This window comes from Siniperca chuatsi, linkage group LG11 (genome assembly GCF_020085105.1).
Source record: "Siniperca chuatsi isolate FFG_IHB_CAS linkage group LG11, ASM2008510v1, whole genome shotgun sequence".
Taxonomy (NCBI): Eukaryota; Metazoa; Chordata; class Actinopteri; order Centrarchiformes; family Sinipercidae; genus Siniperca; species Siniperca chuatsi.
In genome coordinates this window covers 22,841,818-22,862,435 of record NC_058052.1, presented here as the reverse complement: position 1 = coordinate 22,862,435, position 20,618 = coordinate 22,841,818, and the positions used below count along the sequence as shown (strand labels likewise).

Below are 20,618 nucleotides of genomic sequence, written 5' to 3'. Positions count from 1 at the left end.
ACAATCTTAAATAGTAAGGGCTCTGAGGATCGCTAGGCCCTGTCAACTTTATGGTAAATTTTGAGGCCTCTAGTTTGTGGTTTTGTTAGAGTGAATTGCATTGTATGGAAAGGTAATATTTTGTCCACCTTGTTTATAGAGGAGCAAAATGTTCCACTGAAACGCTGTCTTCAGCTGTGAAAAAGAAAGGAAAGAGTTCTGACCTTTCTACCATTGGGATCCTCATTGTTCCTGGTTTTTATCTAATAATATTAGACTCTGTGCTTATTATATCTGTCTGACAAAAGTTTTCCTATTTCATGCTGCAACCCCTGTGTTAGGAAAACAAATGTAGTGTGTATGGATGAGCCTACATAAGAAAAGGCCAGAGAAATTGTCTCCCTGCACAACAGACTGGGCAGTCTGAGGCATGGTTTCTTCAGGAGACCTGCATAGCAAATAAGGAGGAGTAGGCTTAACTTTTTAGAGCTCTCTTCTCCTCCATCTGAAATACAGACGCAGCATACTTATTGATTCCGTACTACAGGAGAGGTTGTTTGTATGTAGAAAAAGGGCATGGAGTACCTTACAGGATGATAATGTTAATTAAACCTCCCAAGTAAAAAAACAAAACAAAAACATAGTGTTGAATGGTTGGGCATGATAACATATGGGTCATACAATGCACTGAATCCTGCTTTGATTGATACTAACGTCCCAAAAATATGAAAAAAGGCACATGAATTAAATTTCTGACCCACTGTACAGTAAATTCTCAATATTCAGAGGACATAATATATACGCTTACAACAATATAATATATATTTAAAACAGGAGATACATAACATTACCAATTGTTAAGAATAAACTAAAATACTAAATGAAATAAAAGGGTTTAATAACTGTTTTGAACAGGATATTGAAAATAAATAGATTTTCAGGCCCCAATAAGCAAATCACCAAAGCCTTTTCTCTTAACCCCATGTCAATTATTGGTGAATAAGACAAGTTTTGTTTTGTTTGGGGGTTTTTTTGTGCAGAGAGGAATGGACAGTTCATTCTCCTTCCACACACTCACATGTAACCACAGAATCAGATGATGTGTGGGAATGATGTAACCTTCAAACACAGGTTTGTTGTTGAAATGAGGAGCAGCTCAGCTGTTTGTCTCCAGGCTTTATTGTCTCCACCGCAGACAGAGGGACAGGGAAAACAAAGAGACACATACTGAAGATATGAAGAGAGAGAGACAGACAGACAGACAGACAGGAGCAAACAGATAGACTTGCAGTACATTGAGATACCGACATGGACAGGGAGACAAACTCAGGCTTCTATCAGCCATGGGCCAAGAGGTCCCATTGATTATCAGGCTAACACGTGCATACACACGTGGAACATCTCGGTTTCCAAGTCAAACTGTTAGGTTTTAAGAATTGCATTACACAACAACTCTGAGTGAACTATCACGACCTGCTCTTCATTTAAAAAATTCTAAAAAGCCATTTGGCATGTTGGTTGGGGAGAAACTCTTTACAGTGTCATGTCCTTCAGTTTTTTTAAAGAAGCCAGGTTCAAGGCCAATTTACAGATCGTAAAGTGAACAAATTGAAAACTGGTGGTGTAGCCTATCATTTTAAAGCTTCTCTAATCAATATTTTTATATTAACAATGGGCCAGATGACTGTGTGTAATGTGAAAAGGGTCACTTGTAGTAATTACTTGTAGTGTAATGAACCTACAGTACTGGGAATAATCACTCTGAAGTGCTACTCAGCTCTACGGAGCTTTATATTGTATTTGTATTTGTATTAGCTCAATGTTTTCATTTTACAGCCCGCGACTTCCCTGTTTTGGTTCACTCTTACTGCTCTCATCAATATCGTTTTCTGTCATTTATAATCGCCATAAACACAACTCCAAATGACTGATAATGTTGCTCTGTGTCTGCTGATTGTGTAAATAAGTAGCTGTTTGCTAACATGTTCGCCACAATTACATTACAAGGTGATAATATCGAAGTGTTGTGTTTACAGCTTGTTGCACTGCCCCCGAGTGGCCAGGAAACACACACTGTTGATGTTTGGTAATGGTGGCTCCCCCTGGCTGTGACGTCACTTAGGTGTACATATGTTTCACCGCTTGAGCAATTCAAATAAATTAATCTGGTAAAGGAGTGGAAGAGGAAAAAGAAGCACGATATAAACACATGAAGTTCACATGTCCTAGTGACACACACATCCACCAGAACACGCTCTCAAACCCATCTACACAGACTTGACACTGCAGCTACAAACAGGTGCTGGTGGTGCTGTAGAAATTATCCTCATTGACAGCCAGTCACGCCTCTTTAAATCTAATGAGTTAGCTACAGTATGTGGCTGTATGATGAACAAATGTCTTTCTCTCTCTCCTCCTGATCTTGCCTTCTGTCCCTCTACTCTCTGAAAACAAGGGGCTTTTTGTGCAAAAAGGAAATCATAGGACTCACATGCTTTGGAGGAGAGAAAGTGAGTGACCACAGCAAAGGATAGGGTTGTTCAGAGGAAAGGAACAAGGCAGAAGAGCGGACCGAAGTCATCGTGAGCTGGATAAGGACTTCAGAAACGGACAGTTGTAAACTAGATTGGACAAGACGGGACAGGATACCTAAACATGGAGAATGACAAAACACAAACAGAAGACAAGACGGAAGGCGTGTCAGAAGGTAAAACAGGTGTCAAAAAACTTGAGCTGTAACTTTTGCTCAAAAGCGTTTAATTTTGTACTATGGATGCAACCAACAGTTATAGTAATTCATTTGGATTAATTTGTTAATTATTTCTTTCAGTAATCAATGAATTGTTTAGGTTGTAAAATGTCAACAAACATTGAAAAATAGCCATCACAACTTCCCATATTCCAAGGTGACGTCTTCAAATTGTTTCTTTTGTCCAACTAACATCACCGATATTAATTCTTTACATAAACACATAACTTTCACAAGCATTTTTGCCAAGGATCCCTTAAATCTGTTTGTTTTTGTTTGTTTTTTTTACAAAAATGCCAAACATATCTTTGGCATTTCTGTACTGCTGTCAGCTGGTAAGTGACAAGTAATTACTTGTCACTTACCAGCTGACACATTCGCTACAGATATATACAGATATATCTGCAATAAGCTAATATCGACCAATAATATCTGCCCGGCTGATTTATCAGTCTAACGCTAGAAGAAAATAAGTACTCTATAATTAAACTTTAAACTTCATCGTTCCAGGTGAAAACAATAAACGGTGTGTTTAAAAAGGCTTTATAAAAGAGTGCCCGACTATACAGAAAATGAATCATGCAGGACCCTTTCACACATTAGTGTTTACTGGATTCCATGTATAGTGTGTCTTAGCATCACTTAATATTATACTATTAGTTGTAATGTCATTGGTAAATTAATTTAAATTAACTTACAGTAGGAACTGTGAGGAACATCATGTGTTTTCCTATCAATGCTCCAAACACAGAACCACATCCATTTGGATTTTATCATTTTAATGATTTAACCATTTTTGGTCACTCTGGGACAGTATAGCTTAATGTTGACATCTTGACACCAACTTTTTCTGGCCTGTAACAACTGAGGCCAAATGCTCAAAGCCAAGCTGTCAGAGGAAATGTGTCATACTGTATATCCTGCGGGCAGAAAGACTCAATTGTTGGACACTGTATATTCCTTCTTTTGCTCTTTCACAGTTAAGAAGTATTAACGCAGTACATAAGTGGTACATGGCGCCTGCAGGCCTTAACATATATTATCATGCATAATTGACAAGTATGTATTCCAGATGACCATCGGCAATGTTGAGAGCAGCCTCGACATTTCCACAACAAACAGAAGCATTGTGCTTTTATACAACCAGTTAATTGTCCCACAATGCGCTGCATTAGAAAGAAAAATACATTATGAATCTGAAATTCCTTGTGCAGCACTTTCCTCCAGTAGTTCAATCATTTTGTAAACATGACCCAGAACTCTCCAGTAACTAGAAATCAGTAGAATACGTGATTCCATCAGGAGACACTTCCTGGAGCTGCTCCACTTACAATGAATAGGAGGACTTATAGACTTATAGTTACCACAAGTCACAGGAAGAATGACGTATAAGGAGTGAAAGGACATAAACATGATGCTTGTTCTTGTGTGTAATTGGAATCTCTCTTCTGAGAAGGACTGGCATGTTTAACACTTTCACATGACTACCGATCTCTGTTCTAACCTTGACTTCTATGGCATGAAATATTTGTCATGAACCCTGGTGCAACTGTTTTTACCTCTAACACATCACATGCAGACACACACCCTCCTTAGATTTATTATTCTGTTTTGATAAAAATCTGAACCATGAATGATAACTACCCCCAAAAACACGAATTCAAGACCGTAAATAAAAGGTATTGCAAGGACAAGTGGTATATAATACTGCATGTCAAAGTTTGGATAGCTGAAAATATATCTTGGGGGCTAGATAGTTCAGTGCAGACATGAACACCTCACTCTAATGTTGGTCACTCCAACATTGATTTTAAGGTATATGTTCCTTGAATTGAGAATTTTTATGGACTAAGAGTTTGTGAAAGGTATTCCTGTGAGTCAAAAAGCACAAGTCCTTTAGAGTCCATTGCATCAACAGTGTTTACCAGCCTTTACACTGCATTTTATAATACGAGTCAATAGGTTGGATTTGAGAAATAGATAAATAAGTAAATAAATAAATGACTGAATTTGAATGAATAAGTTCTTGTGACAACAGTAAGGTTCATTATCCATAGTGGAAGTTTCCACCTCTGATGACATTCAAGACTATGTAATGTCAAATTACATTTTCAACACTTTTATGTTTGCACATTACACATTATTATCCAAGGTATGAATGGGCCACCCATTCATGCTTTTCCATGCCTGCATATGAATATATGAAGTAATCATATAATAGAATCAATCAACATTGTCACCAAAGTGAAATGTTGTCTGTGTGGGTGCCTAACTGAGTTTTTTTGTTTTGTTTTGCATTTTTCTTTTAGATAAAGAAGAAAATGTGGAGGAGGGTAACCTAGAGATTGCTCAGGTAATCAAGAACTTTTCTTTTCCACTTAACTAAAGTAACCATTTGGCTTAACACGTCAGAGGGGGTGAATTTAAAAAATTGCCACATTATTTCATCAACCAACTTGGATACAGCTGGTAGCTAGACTTACCACTCACTTTGACTGGAGGCTGGTAATATTTTCTCTCTCTTGTCATTCAAGCCTTCCCTCCATCTGTCAGGAGCAGCAGAGGTCTAAATCCTTTTATTTCTACATTTGAAAAGTTTTTGTGTCGGCTGCTTTTACTAAACTCACTGTGCTCTTAAGCTGCTTTTAACCTGCAGCTAGCCAATAGTATAACATTTTCCTTAACATTTTTCACAGGATCTCAAGCAAGCATAGAGTCATACATCACAGAAAGGTCAAAGGCCAATCTAGTCACAGGCTGTCTGGTCTGACATTCTTGGATAGAAGAGTAGAAATGCTATCCTGCAGTTCAGCATCCACTACTTTGATATTTGGACACACTGTGCCTCATGCCTCTTTATATATGTGATTTATATTTGGCAAGACAAATGAACTGAGACTTCTTTCAACACAGACAGGGATGAGAAAATTATATCACAGCAGACAAGCAACCTAAAGTTACAGACGAAATATTATCTATTGCCAATTCAAAACTCTGACAGAGGACACAGTGATGTGTCTTGCAAAATACTAGCAACAAAAAATGTCAACCACAACAAAGCTGAGTATGCCCACTGTGTTGACAGCGCTGACTTGTTTTCATATTTATTTCTCTTGTTAAAGATTAACTGTTGCCTCAGTGCTCAGACTGACAATTTCTATTAGTTAAAGAAACAGTGTTGAGCTTCCAAGGGTGTTACAAGTGTCACTTTATATAGAGCAAATAGTGCTCGCTCAGCTTGAGAGCAACATGGCAGAGAAAACGTCTCCAAGCTCCTCTAATCACAGTGCATGTGTTGTGAAGACTTGTTTCATGTTTCTTGGATTTCAATTTGCACTACGTTTCATGACATTTGATGAGCAGAGAAGAGTAGAACTGCAAGTATTAGACTAACTGTTTACTAACAGTTAGTCAGTGTGTTCATAATGATTTCTTCAGCTGATTTTTTGGCCTGTTAGTTGTTGTCATATCATAACTCACAAAAGCTGCCAAAAATTAAATATTATTGTTTTCAAATTGAGTTCTGAATGGGTCTCACTGAGGCCACTAAAGTTCATCTAATACTCACATTATGTTCTCATGAAAGTATAAACATTTTAGCATTTAAATTACACTATTATTTTCTCATTCAAAGGAACCAACCGCAGCATTAGCTTAACTTGCAATTGATAGAATTAAACAATGAGATCTATGAAGAATTCATACTGTAGAGCATCTTTAGATCTGTAACCACCACATGTAAAGATGTACAGTAGCACTGTCAAACACTGATAATATCAGAAAGGAAGGAGAGCAGAAGGCAAACAGGACAGATGCTCCATTCAGTCTACTGCCTGATGTCTTTCACATGACTGAGAAAGAGAGCATGTAAGAGAGAGATGGAAAGATTGGACGAGTGAGAGCTGCTTCAACCCATGTTATGTTCCCATGGGCTGATTCAGTTATTATGCAGAATAAATTCAATCAGCTATGAATGAAAACTAAGACTAACTGCAGAGAAAAAGGGAGGTGGATAAAGAATCCACTTCTTATTGAGAAAGGATGAGAAAATGACATGACATGTCGTTTAAAAAAAGAAGGACTATATATGTATGAAATAATGATGATGAAGGGGAGAGGAGAGTAAAATTATAGGCTGTTGAAAGCACATGTTCTCTACTATAAAAGATTGCACAAAATAAGTCTGAGAAGACCTAAATGAAGATACACCAAAGCCAAAATAAGTTGTAGAAAAACCACAGAAACTGATGGAAAAACAAGACTCATAGAACTACCAGCAGAATACTAAAATCAAGAGATCAGAATAAATGCAGAGAAACAGAAAAATTGCACTTTACAACTATAAATTACCACTTATAGTTTGCTCATTAAGGCCATTAGAGCTTTAGAGCTGGTAGGTGGATCTGTTTCCCACTGTTTCCAATCTTTATGCTAAGCTAAGCTAATTTACACAACAAATTGAACGTACAGATATGTAAATGGTATCAATCTTCTCATCTAACTCTTGACAAGAGATCAGAATAAATGCAGAGAAACAGAAAAATCGCGAGCTAAAAAGAGTTAGTAAGACCCATACAGATCCCATAGAGGAATTCAACAAATTCATAGATAAATTGTAAGACATTGTAGAAATTTCATGACCTTAAAATAACTAATCAAATGAAAAAACTACAATAACTTAAAGAACTCTGAAACAAAAGAACCCAACAACTAAAATAACTCATACTCATAAAAAGTAAATAATTAAAATTTACTCACTACAGCAGATGCACAGTGTACAGTTTCAACTTTCTTAAATTTGACTTAATAATCCTCTTTTCATTTAAAGCAGTCAACAACCCCAAAACACGCTGCTGAAAACATTATGTATTCCATTGCTTCTTGTGATGCAGCTGCAGGGCCTGGTGGCTGAGCTGCGCGAGGGGCTCCATGCTGCCCTGACAGAGCTGCTTGAGCTGCGACAGAGGGACCACGGCCTGGAGGAGAAGCTCCAGGCCCATCAGACTGATGTGGATGATAAGATAATGAGCCTCAAGAACTCCCTCAACACTTTCAAGGTGCGGGAGACGCTACACACACAAACCAACACACACACACACACACACACACACACGCACTCTATTTTTGGTGAGGTGGAGAGGCTGCTGTAACATAATTTAGAACATCTGACTGGAACTGAAAACTAATTTCATTCATTAGATAGAAAGGTAACTCTTTCAGACACTCACTGGTATTCAGCAGTAGAGGAAATACTGACAGGCATGTACATCGTCTATGTAGCCCATGTAAGATCTGTGGAATTTACTGTTTCGTGTTTATTACATTTATCTGCACAGACACAAATGCATGAACTTTATCAATCCACAAAAGGGTGATTCATTCATAACATAATGTGTCATCATGAGTTTTTTACTTTCATATGCTGCATCTGCACACACGTTTTTGGTATTTTAGACATGTGGTGTATTCTTTATGATGGCTATATGGGGAATTGAATGGAAGGTTGTTACAGATGAACATACACGCACATGCCAGCAGTATAATAAATGTGTAAGCTGTATAATATTTAGCGTGATTACCACACCACAGATGGTGCACACAGCTGGCAAACTCTACGTGATACTAGAGGTATTTTCTAGTTTTAGCGACATTTAGAATATAAATCCCAACATTTCTTAATAAATATTTATTTTACTTTAAAGGTTTCCCATGTTGGAAGTGATTTTCTTATGTGCTTTAGTCATTTATTCCACCATTTGACATCAGAAAACTATAAAAGCAGAAGAAATATGTCAGTTTTATCAGTTTACAGCAGTTACACTAATGCAGTTCCTTGGTATAATCTGCTTGTAGGAGGAGCTGAATGTGGCGTTGTTCCACATAAAGGATGTGTCCAGCAGACAGAGAGAAGTGCAGAAGAGGATGGAACTGTTACAGTCAGAAAACACCAAAGATATCATCTCTGTTTCACATAGGTAGGGCTGAAACATACGTAATAAAGGTGTACTGTAGATACACAAAAATTTGTTTCATCCACAGAAAATGCATTTGAATCATATTTAATGTCCCCCTTTGCACTTGTCTCACTTATTTGCTATTTTTTAATTATCTACAAATATATCTGCATAGATAGTTCATTACAGTTTTAATCTTACCTCTAGAATGCCTACTCATGCCATTAAAGCGCTGTTGAGCAAGGCACAGACTGCAAAATTGCTCCAGAGCTGCTTTTGATTTCCCTAAACAAATGCTTATTGGCAGCGATGCAAAAACTGTGTTGTGTAACTTGGCAAATAAGTTGTTTTTATCTTTTTTTACTTATCATTCTACTGCTGATTGGTCCATAAGCACCGAGAGCTCCAAGGCAGATGTGCTAACGGCATCAGGGGATGAACACATCTGTGTGCCCAGCCAGTCAGACCTCAGTGTTATTCAACACTTCTTTTCCAGTCTGCCACATAGCAGGTCACCACAAAGGAGCACTACATCGACACAGAGTGAGTCTATGTGTGTTTGTCCTTCACATCTACCCACTAAACTAAAAGGGCGGGCAGTGTAAGGGAAGAAGCTGAAGTGAAGAAAAACAAATGACCATTAGAGCCATTTACTCACATTTGTGTATGTTGCAGCCTCTACCTCTGAGCCGGAGGTTCAGCAGCAGCAAAGAGGTTGTCCATCCAAATCTCCAGCATGGGGAGAGAGGAAGAACAGCAGAGACGACACAGAGACACCCAACAGCCCGACTGAAAACAGTAAGAAGTATATGTGTTAATGCAACTAATAATAATACTACTGCTGCAGTTCTATTACCACTAGAACCACTACAAGTACTATTACTACTAGTATTAGTACTGCTGCAACTAGTGTTGCTAACACTACCACTTATAGTTTGCTCATTAAGGCCATTAGAGCTTTAGAGCTGGTAGGTGGATCTGTTTCCCACTGTTTGCAATCTTTATGCTAAGCTAAGCTAATTTACACAACAAATTGAACGTACAGATATGTAAATGGTATCAATCTTCTCATCTAACTCTTGACAAGAAAGAGAATAAGTGTATTTCCCAAAATGTCAAACTTTTTCTTTAATTTAAACAGATGTTTAAGACTGTACTCAACATGAAATACTGTATCACAGATGACATAGTCCAAAGCCCATATCACAAAACAAACAAAGAATCACTTAATCTGTTTGAAGTCTAATATCTAGAGGTAAAACTGTACTCGCCATCTGCTGGTCTTTGATGCTAGGTGACACTTTATAGTGAGCATCATCACCAGGCTCCAAAGATCAGCCAATAGCAGAAGTCCAGTTTATTTCGCCACTGAGCACCACTAGATGTCAGTTCTTTGCAGTCTGAGAAGAAAGAAGGATAAGAAGACTACATACGATTTAGATATAATCCAGCGTAGTTTAAACTTATATTGTGTTTCTGTGTGTGTGCAGGTAAAAGACAGAGAGTGGCTCTGGAGCTGCTGGAGTCAGAGAGAGTTTATGTGTCCCACTTGTCTCTGTTACTGAAGGCCAACATCTCCTTTAATGGATCAGAAGCTCTCACTCCCAAAGACAAACGGTAAGCCTGCGGACACACTAACACAACTGAGTTCAGTTTGACAAAACTGGGTCAATATCTCAAAATCTTACATCATTTAAAGACATTATTGAAATTAACTAATAATGGCCAAGGAGGTTATTTAATAAAGAGGAGGTATTTCAAGTCTTTCCTCTGTAGAAAGGTCTTACTTAAACAGTATATACATTTAAGAAGGTGCACACACAACCTATGGAAACACACACACTGACCCAGACATCACCAACCTTTTGTGATTTAGAAAAGATCTGTTTGGTATATTATGAGCCATAAACTTAAATATCACAGACTACAGTCATTTATCTCGATGTCCATTTCCTCCCTCCCTCACTCACATCCACATAAACACACACACACACTAACACAGACACACACACAGATAAACACTCAGACTTTATTCCAGGAGAGGCTACTGATTTAAATTGAGAGCTTACGGTGAGGAGAGAACAGGAAATAAACTAATCAAATAAAAGTAGGTTAGAAACACCAGTGAGACAGAAAAGATACTCTTTTAAAAAGACTCCACACAGCTTGCTAATGTAATCAGTGCTTAGCTTCAGCACACGTGTTCCCAATGACCAAAAGCACCAATGAAAAGGTGCAAACTGGGTCCAGTGGTATTTGTAAATAATTGCATTTGTTTTAACCTGATTTACCTGCTGCCTGCTGTTTGTCACAGAAGATGGTTCAATAATTGTCAGAAAGTTTAGTATATTACATGAAAGTACAACCATGGAGGATTTTGCAATTACTTCTGTATATAAGCTGGTTCTGGAAGCTGAAAATGCATCCTTTCTTGTTTTTTTCAGCCATCTCTTCTCCACAGCAAGGCCAGACTTCATGCAATAATTTACTGTATGCACAAATAATTGTAAATAAATGCATTTCAACAAGTACAATATTGCTATATTTCATGAGAGTGCTCACATTTGGAAAACAGTCTGAAATTTTCACTTCTAAAATGCAACGTCAAAACAAATTACATGAAAAACAACATGTCTCCAAAAACACATGTGCTTCAAAATCATTTTCACATGTTTGTTTATTATGTGATCATTTCTGTAAGAGAGTGTTTCATTCTTATTTTATAATTTTATGCCTTCACTTGTTCTATGTTTATACAACAAAGGAAGTATTCTCTATAACTGATCTCTACCCTTTCCTCTTCTCTCTCTCTCTCGCTGTCTTTAGTCTGTTTCCCAGCTCTCTGAGGTTTCTGATCCAGCAGCACCTTGAGCTCCTCCATACTCTCCAGGAACGTGTGCTCAAGAGCCAGTGGCAAGGCATCATGGGGGATGTGTTTATGAGGCTCACCAGCAAAGAGGTAAACCACAAACACAGAATTTGAATACATAGATTAATTTGTATGAACTATTGGGCAATTTAACTGTATGTCTTTCACCATTTGTTTGAACAGTTTGAAGAATGTACAGGCTGTTACTGTACGAGACAGTAGTCAATAAAGATACTTGTGCTAGCTTGGGTTGCTGCACCAGTGTCTGTATACAGGCTCATTGGCATGCAGTAAGGACAACTGCAGGCTCTAATAAATCAGCACAAAAACAGATGCATCAACACCAAACTATACTGGGAAAGTTATTCTCTTTTTCAACCTGACAATGGATTCATCAAACAATATTCGGCAGTCATTTTTTAGGTGTTAAGTTTCCAAACTGTGTACTATTGCCACTATTTCACCAGACGATTGTTTCCTCCTGATATTTCTGTAGCTGCAGACGTGTTGATATGCGGCATCTAGTGGCAAGTAAATACCTCTAAAATCTTGACACCTGTGCCACCTGCAGGCAATGAGTGTATCCCTGTGTTTGCAGCAGATCATTTCACTTCTTTGCACTTTGTCACTTCTTTTTGTGATATTTTGGCCACTGTGGAAAAAATATTAAAAGAATCTTTTGGTGTAATGCAATTCTATACAGCACCACCACCACAAACCACAGCCTCCAAAATGACCACAGAGTTGAATCAGCACCTTGTTGATATATCTGGTATTTCTATATATCTATAATATTTTAACAACCATATTTTACAAAAGATCTGGACCTCCAGTTTACTCTCTTGTAAATCAGAAACTTGACATCCACAAAGCACAGTGCTGTTCCAGGCTAGTTAATGTGGAGGGTTCAAAAGGTTCAGTCTTGTGACTGTCCATTTATAATGAATCTGAATCGCTTTGGCAGCCATGACATTAAATCAAATGTCAAATTCCAGCGGAGCCATGTTGAGAGCTGGAATACAGATGTAGTACAAAGACAAGAGATTATTGTAATCACTGTACAAAATAACTGACTGAAAAAAGGATACTAGTCCTTAATTGACAAAATAAAAATTCTCCGAAAGACTTGACACCCCCGCCCCACACACACACACACACACACACACACACAGAGTAATACTATACTGAATGGTGTTGCTTATGTGATGATGTTTATATATAAAAAGGGTTATTTCTATGAAAACATTTGAGTGCACTTCAGGACTTCCTTTTCCATTTGAGAAGAATTGTGAATCAGTATCAAAAATCCTTTCCTGAAAGTAAAAAAATGCTTCTGTTGTGTTTCGTAATATTAGAAAGGTGCTAGTGGTGGCCAAACCCCAGCTGAAAGCCTAAAACAGACGCAATGTAGAAGCTAATGAGTCTGTTATATTAAAGCCAATGTGTGGGTAATTGGCTCTGAGTGAATGGGAGGAAATGCAGTAATTGGTAGGAACACCTACCTATTTAGCAAAAAAATAAAGGCAGGTTAACACTGCATTATGGGTCCTCACGCACTAACAGTCTGAGAGCTCTAATTACAAGCTTCAAGATTTTTTTTTTTTTTTAAATACAGTATGCCATCATACTGTTTTTTGAAATAGTTTTTGCTTGATTTTCATTTCATAGGTATTTTATTTGTTTAGTTTGTTGTATGTGCTTGTATTCAATGTAAATTAGAGGGAGGCCTAAAAATTATAGATTTTGCTGTTGAGGTTTCTGAAAATATCTCACATCAACAGAACACAAAGAGGGTTATATCATGAAATAAACGAGTGAATTGCTTTAAATCAGCAAAATATAAATGGTTAACTTGAATAACAGCTGGAAGCTTACATTAAGCTTGATGTTCATCAAACTGTTTTTCTATCCACACACAATGTCTAATCAGTCACAACAGACAAGAAGAGGGCAGAGAAGGGAGGAGAGGAAGTGGAAAATGTGTGTGAATGGTGCATGAACACATACATGCAAACCTAGACAGTATCTCTCTCTGTCTCCCTACAGAGTGATTTCTTGGACTTTTATGTGTCCTACCTGAAGGAGCTTCCAGACTGTCTGTCAGTTGTCACCACGCTTGCCTCCAGCTCCGTGAAACCTTCTGCCTTCCTGGAGGTAACACAAAAGGACGGGATGAGACAGTGCAGGAGAGATCAGGACATGAAGACATGAAAGAATAAGGCAGGACATGTGTATAGCATTAGAGAATGTAGCATGACAGGGCAGGCAGGACAGGATGTGAAAATGAGTAAAGGTGATCACAAGATAGGATATAACATGACATGAGAAAGCTTATGATATGATATGAAACTAAACTAAACTAAATTTATTGCGACTAATACCAGAGAACAACACCAGCATCCCTGTGATTCCAAGACAACTCTGATGAATCTCGTATATTCTCAGAAATGCTTGAGTGGCTGGTAACATAAATATCTAGAAGCCACTTTGGCTGGTGATCCAAAAAGTTAATTTAAAGCCCTGTTTTTCGTACAATATGAACAGGCAGTTGAATAAAGTCACATTGCTTATACCTGCTGTACTAACTGGTTTTGTCCTTCCATCCTGATTGGTCGACCTGTGCTGCCCTTTGGCTCTGATTGGCCGCATGGTGCTTCTATCAGAGTGACATAACAGGTGACGAATCCAAACCCTCCCTCCACACTCTGCTTCTTCAGCCGGTTCAGAGGATCCCTGAGTACCTGCAGCTGCTACTGGTTATATTAACACACACACACACACACACACACACAGACCTTAAGCAATATAGATAATGATTTCCATTTAAAGCGCCTAACTTTAAAATGTCATACACTGTCAATTCAAACTCAAACTTCATATAGCACATTTCATACATACAGCAATAATACAATACACTTTTTGGAGAAAAATAACAGATTTTTTAAAAAGAACAAAATAAAAAACATTCAATTATACATGATTACACATCGGAAACAGAAAGACATGTTTAATATCTCATTGATGCTGATGACTCTGAAGACAGCATCTGTTCAAAGATATGTGAGCATAAATAAGTAATCTATCTGTGTGTGTGTGCAGGGGCTGCTGAGGCAGACAGACGCAGAGCACCCAGACTACTACCTGCTGCTGGTGTGCATCCAGCAGTTCAGGTCCTTCACGGCTCAGTACCACCACCTCCTCCAGCACAACCAGGAGCTTCTGCTGCACAACCGCAAGGAGGTGAAGAGGTCAGGATTGCCACTGTACAAAAAATAACATTACACGCATGCTTAAGGGGTACACCAAAAAATATTCTCACTGTTTAAACCTGATAAAATAAGGTTAAGCAGTGTTCTGCGCTGCAGGTCTACCATGAAACAGCTGTTAAAGACAGTGGAAAGTGGGATTCAAGCTAACAATATTGGCTCACCATACCCTTGCAGCAGTGCCATGCTGTGAGTATTTATACATTCTTAACTCTTTCCCTTATTTGTTATTTGTTGCTAGGCAGGTAGCATACAATGGGTTTGTCAGAGCTTTCTTGCTGTATAAAGCTGCCTGCTGCTGCTGGAAATAAGGTTGATCCGCTTAGGTCCGCTTATATGAATCGTCTATCCCTCACAGAGAACATGCTAACCAGGCGAAGGGGAGCAAGCAGCGTCTCCTGGAGCAGATCCAGTCTCATCGTTTCCAGGATTGGGATCGGGACCAGGATACCGAAACTCATTGTTACGACACAGAGTGGCCCTCCCAGCTCCAGTTCTTCAGCCCCGACCTGGACTCACGGAACCAGAAATCAATAGGTGTGTGGTCACAGAAGCTTATTGTCACAGATGATCTTTCTGTGGTTTCCGTTTGATTAGACATTCTACTTTGGGCATCGACGGGAATGCTATGAGTTTTCTTAGGTCGATCTTGGGAGGTGTCAGTATGTTTCAATTAACTGCTTGTTGGACAGCATCTGAAACCAATTTTTATAACTTTCTGAAACTCACAATCTGACCAGCACGCCTCCTTTAAGCAGTGATTTGCCAGATGTCTGGAGGTAGGAAAGTAGGCAGGATTTGAACTTCTCTTTGAAGCTCTCCCTTTTCATTCTTCACGCAGCTACTTCCAGCACTTTTAGTGTGTACAATCAAGTGTGCGACTATCCGAAAGCGCGCGTTGTTGTCCCAATTTGTACGATTCATTGCGTTTCAGCCCTTTCTGTGACAGCAGTGACACCAGCATTCGAGTGTGGTCACTCGAACAGGTACAAACTATTTTACCTTAAGACGTGTTCAGATGAAACTTCATATAAATTACTTCATTTGAAGCATACTGAACCCTTTTGAGTAGCACACCTGGAGCTGGTATAAATTAAGTCTCTTGCTCAAGGACACAGCAGACTGACTGCTTGCCAACACAGGGGTTTAAGGAAGGTCTGCCTGGTCTTATGCCAAAGTCTAACCCCCAGTGAAATCAGACATCATCTGGAAAATGTTAAGAAACTGATTCAAATCATCAGTCCCTGAAGTCAGGGTACAGGCCTCAATGTCTTGGGTCAACAAGACTGGGTACACTCAGCATCTTGGCACCCAGGTATCTGTTCCATGTCATATCTGTAGGCTTTGTAGCCCTGTTTGCAATTATTTTGTTTACTTTTCTCATTAGGTCACTTTGTGTAAACAGATGTGCAACCCATGTCACTTAAATGCTTTTGGGACAATTGTCCCATCAGTCAACCAGTCAACCATCCTTTGGCTTTCAGGTCTTGGCAGTATCCCAGAGAGAGATGCATCTGAGCGGTCCATGTCATTCCAGCATCATCTGCCCTCCAGACCTGCAGACTTCCGTCATGTTCAACCGGGCTCCGCTCTAGCCGATGCCCTCGGAGAGTTCCTTCTACCTCCAGACCCCCCAGGGATGGAGAGCCTCTATGAAGAGGACAGAGGCTCCTTTCATGATGTCTCCATGTTCGACCACTGCTCCTCTGCCTCTTCAGATTCCTCCATCGACATTGCCTTCGTGAAGTGCCCAAAAGCCCCCTCAGCGTCACATCACGCAACAGCAGTGAATGTGTCGACATCCCATGACATCTTTGGCAATGGTGGAAGCAAGGGGAATGGCTACAGCAAACTGCCCAACCGAGGGTGCGTGTCTCCGGATGAAGCTGTAATGATGCGCCGCAATCAGCATCGCGCCCTTCAGGCCAGCCAACGTAAGAGCAAGGTGAGCTTATTTGTGCTTCTGTACATAAAGAGAAAGATTCTCAAATAATTTTTACACGTGTAAAAATAAACACGTACGTCTTCTCTGCTGTCTAGTCACTTAACGGCCTGCAGATGGACAACACAGTGAGTGGTCTGGATGGTGGTCCTCTATCAGACCACCTCCATAGGGTGGGACTGGGCAGCCATGCCAAGCTGGAGCGCCAGGGCAGTAAGGGCAGCAAAGGGTGTCCCACCCCGTCCCGTAAGGTCCACAGCCCCCTGGGGAACAGAGTGGATACCGACAAACAGAGTGATGATCATGTGCTGCTCAGCATTGTGAGTTTCAGCAAAGATGTGAACAAATGAATATGTCTTTACATGAAATCTGTCTGTACCAATCAACATGTTTATCAGTTTCAGACATTCTTCTTACCCAGAGTGGTAGGGATTTAGTATCTTGTTCAAGGACACCTTGGCAGACCATAAAACTGCTGATCATCCCAACAAGAAAATAGGGATTAGTTAGACACAGAAAGTGAATGCAACATTTGAAATCAAGCAATGCCCTTAATCCTTTTCTCAGTTGTATATATGGCCATCATGGTCTTCTAGAGACAGAAACACTATGAATGGTACCTAATGTAATTAAACCATAATTTAAGTAAATGTAATATTGTCAATCCCACCAGGACTCTGGGTTCCAATCATGGGGGGACGAGTCAAAGTGGAGGGGCGGGGCAGAGGAGAATAACCACACCCCCTTCAGCGAGAGGAGTCGGAAGCAGGACAAAGGAGGCTTCCGGAGCTCGTTCAAGAAACTCTTCAAGAAGAAGTAAGAATGATAATGTAACATGGAAGCACGCACATGAATGGATTGATACTGTAGCTGCTTTAACTAAAAGAGAGAAAATGAATGCTCTCAAGAATTTCTGGGAGATGGTGAAAAGAGGGAAGGATTGAAAGAAAAGCACCACTGACATGTCAGTGAAGCCACAAAGAAAAGTTTTGCCTTCAAAAGCAGCAACTTTTTGCATCAAAGTTTATGGTAAATGCCTCATTTTTTAGAAATACCTACTAAAAATACTACCACTCTGACATGGAAGAATCAAATTTACCCCTGCTCTTTCTTTCTCACAGGAGCGGTGATGAGAAGAAAGAGAAGGGAGGTGAGAAAGCACCAGAAATCCCAAACAACGGTGAACATGAGACACCGGGGAAAAATCCCAAACTGGTACATCTGGAGATAAACCGTGGCACAGCTGTATAAACACCACTGTATCACACACACAGACACTTTCACAGAGTGATCAAATATAAAGTGTAATACATGCATGTTTAAGCATACATACAAACTGAAGAAGTGCAACATGAGGTAGTTTTTTTATATTTACAACTGCTATATAAATGCTGTACAGGTATAAACCATTTAGCTAAGCAACATGTCCTCTGATCATTTCGAAGTGTAAATGTGATTTGCATTTGAAATCCTGCCCCTGGCCCTCCTGAGGGAAAGCACTTGACATGGCTGTACTGTGGACGCCATTTAAAAAATGAATTTTTGCTCATGTTCTGTTATTTTGTCAATCTTTGTAATAGTAAGAGTACAGTATCACTTGCCCACACGAAAATAACACAGGAGGTTAAGGTAGCAATGTGGCTTAGATTATATTTGTAATTTCGATTAAATGTGACTGCAGTTAAGGACCAAATTAAACTTTTTGTCAATGAAGTTGGGTTACAAACTTGACCACTAGAGGGCATAGTTTGACACTATCTATCCCCATACTGTAAATAGCTCTGCTCTAACTTCACTTTCTAAAAATATTTCAACTCCTTTCTTTTCTTTTTTTCCTCAAGGTGTTTCGTTTGCACCCCAACTTTCAAATCTGTGCAAACCTAATATAGAGCCTCTTTTTAATTGTTTAAAGTTCGATATTGACAGATGGTCCCCTCTTTGTCTTCCATTATCGGAAACAGCAAATTTTCTGAACAGGAGTACAGGTCCTAAATTGAACTATTTCACAAACAGTTTCTGACACTCGTTTTTATGGGTTTCACTCTGGTCCAACTTTCTGTCAGCCTGCTTAATGTCTTAAGCCTCAACCAGAAATTATATTGTGCATTTACTCAGGAGAACAAACATTAAACTGTTTTCATTTGTGTATGTTTATTTGTGTTTGAGCATTTAGTTTAACGGTAAAACAGTAAATATTTTTCTTTGTGACAATTATCTCTATACTTTGAATAGAATTGTTTTGTTTAGAGATGAATGTGACAATCAAGAGAAATTAAAAATGTTCAATAAAGATTCACACTGAAAATCCATTATGTTGCTCAGCTGGTTCCTTTTCCTTGAATCACGGGGTTATTAAAATATGACAAGATTAAAAAAATAACTCATATGTTTGATGCTTAAAATGGACTTGATTATGACATACATGTTGTTATAAATAGATTATTATCATTCCTTACTCAAAGTAGCAGGACACGTAAGCCATCAGCAGATGAATCGTTTCAAAGTTCCAGTCTTCCATCAATAACACTACATTTGATTCTGTTGATCACTTACAAAACATTTACGTCATAGACATCTTTTAGATGTGTATCAACTCATAGAACTGGCCTGTAATTCACTCACATTTAGCAGGCTGCAGGTCACTAGGAAGAGCTGATCAGTTAGAAATGCCAACTTCTGCCACCTGCAGGCAAGAGCCTGTTAGCTCAAATAAAATAAAATGGAACATAATCGTGTCACACTATCCTTCAGTGGATATTAAATACTTAGACAGTAATACAATCCAGATAGCAGCTTTTGAATTAATTCCTTTCTTAACACCTTACAACATTAAGCTTTTTCATTGACCATTAGACAAGGGAGCTTACAGGAAGTGTTAGTGTAGTATCACTTCTCCAGGGCAGTGGTTCCCTACCTGGGGAACTGGACAAATCTCACAGGATGGGGTCACAAGATGATTAAAAGGGATAAAAAAAAAGAAGAAAAACAAGACTATGAGTCTACAGCCATGCTAGCAGCTCTGTGACTTCAGGACAGTACTGCTGTGAGCTAAATGCTACGATGCTAGCCTGCTGATAATAAGCAGGCATAATGGTTCACCATCTTAGTTTTACGTGTTAGCATGCTAACACTTGCAATTTAGCACTCACTATAGTTGTTGATTAAGTCTGAGTCACCCTGTAGTTTTGTAACAACATTTTTGCCTTTTTCTTGTGAAATCCTGAATGCTTTCATCTCTTCCTCACTCAAATTAAACGATCTTCAGATTGAAAAAAAACTATTTAAACGGCTCACAAATAAGGCCATAGTGGACATTGCTTAATTTCAAGGGGCCATCTGCTGAAAAGGTTGGGAACCACTGGTCCAGGGCAAACCATTTACACAACATATATGAACTAATACTTTGGTGTGTACACTACTATACTACAAACTAATAAAGGTTAAAGTTCAAATATGCTTGTGTTAACAAAAATCATTCTTGTAACAGGTTTAAAATAAAATATTAAGCCTCAACTACACAAAAAGTGGTTATTAAAAGCTTTTCTTGCCTGTAGATGGTGCAGGTTGGACGGGAAAAGCAGCTCTGCAACTGGATGAACTTAACTGGACCTGGATTCAGGTTGACATCAATAATATTGTGTCCTTGTCCTCGTTCAAAATGAATATACAGTCCTCTGGAATTGACCCGTTTTGGTAGACAGTTTTCATAGTAGGAAAAGCACAGGTGTTACTAATTTTAACAATGCCAGCAGTGAGCCAGCATGCACAGCAGCAGGACCCTGAAACCAAAGCAGCTAACCGTAATTCAGCCATCATCAATTTTACTATTTACACTTGTGTTTTGTTTTTACACTCTGAC

At 39.0% G+C, this 20,618-nt stretch overlaps 1 protein-coding gene and 1 long non-coding RNA gene across 5 annotated transcripts; one reads left to right on the top strand and one right to left on the bottom strand.

The window, feature by feature from the left end:
- Nucleotides 1-230: 230 nt before the first annotated feature.
- On the top strand, nucleotides 231-19,068 carry arhgef33 (Rho guanine nucleotide exchange factor (GEF) 33). 3 transcript variants are annotated; one of them, XM_044214943.1, is made up of 18 exons: nucleotides 232-2,686; nucleotides 5,038-5,081; nucleotides 5,263-5,292; nucleotides 7,621-7,785; nucleotides 8,582-8,703; nucleotides 9,077-9,225; nucleotides 9,358-9,480; nucleotides 10,173-10,299; nucleotides 11,509-11,641; nucleotides 13,598-13,705; nucleotides 14,215-14,307; nucleotides 14,651-14,799; nucleotides 14,917-15,006; nucleotides 15,176-15,354; nucleotides 16,302-16,762; nucleotides 16,858-17,079; nucleotides 17,433-17,575; nucleotides 17,881-19,068. In XM_044214943.1, exons 1-18 carry the CDS (start codon nucleotides 2,635-2,637, stop codon nucleotides 18,008-18,010), a joined length of 2,520 nt encoding a protein of 839 aa, XP_044070878.1. In that variant the 5' UTR covers nucleotides 232-2,634; the 3' UTR covers nucleotides 18,011-19,068. The 3 variants fall into 3 exon arrangements, with proteins under 3 accessions (XP_044070880.1, XP_044070878.1, XP_044070879.1); XM_044214945.1 differs by lacking the exon at nucleotides 14,917-15,006 and having other exon boundaries at nucleotides 231-2,686; XM_044214944.1 differs by lacking the exon at nucleotides 5,263-5,292 and having other exon boundaries at nucleotides 233-2,686.
- Nucleotides 9,951-20,297, bottom strand: LOC122884698. 2 transcript variants are annotated; one of them, XR_006379946.1, is made up of 6 exons: nucleotides 19,627-20,297; nucleotides 19,382-19,442; nucleotides 14,693-14,812; nucleotides 14,125-14,304; nucleotides 13,628-13,699; nucleotides 9,951-10,082 (listed from the first exon to the last, which is right to left on the bottom strand). It is a non-coding gene; the product is annotated as an uncharacterized LOC122884698 (long non-coding RNA). The 2 variants fall into 2 exon arrangements; XR_006379947.1 differs by lacking the exon at nucleotides 9,951-10,082 and adding an exon at nucleotides 11,659-12,203.
- Nucleotides 20,298-20,618: the final 321 nt, after the last annotated feature.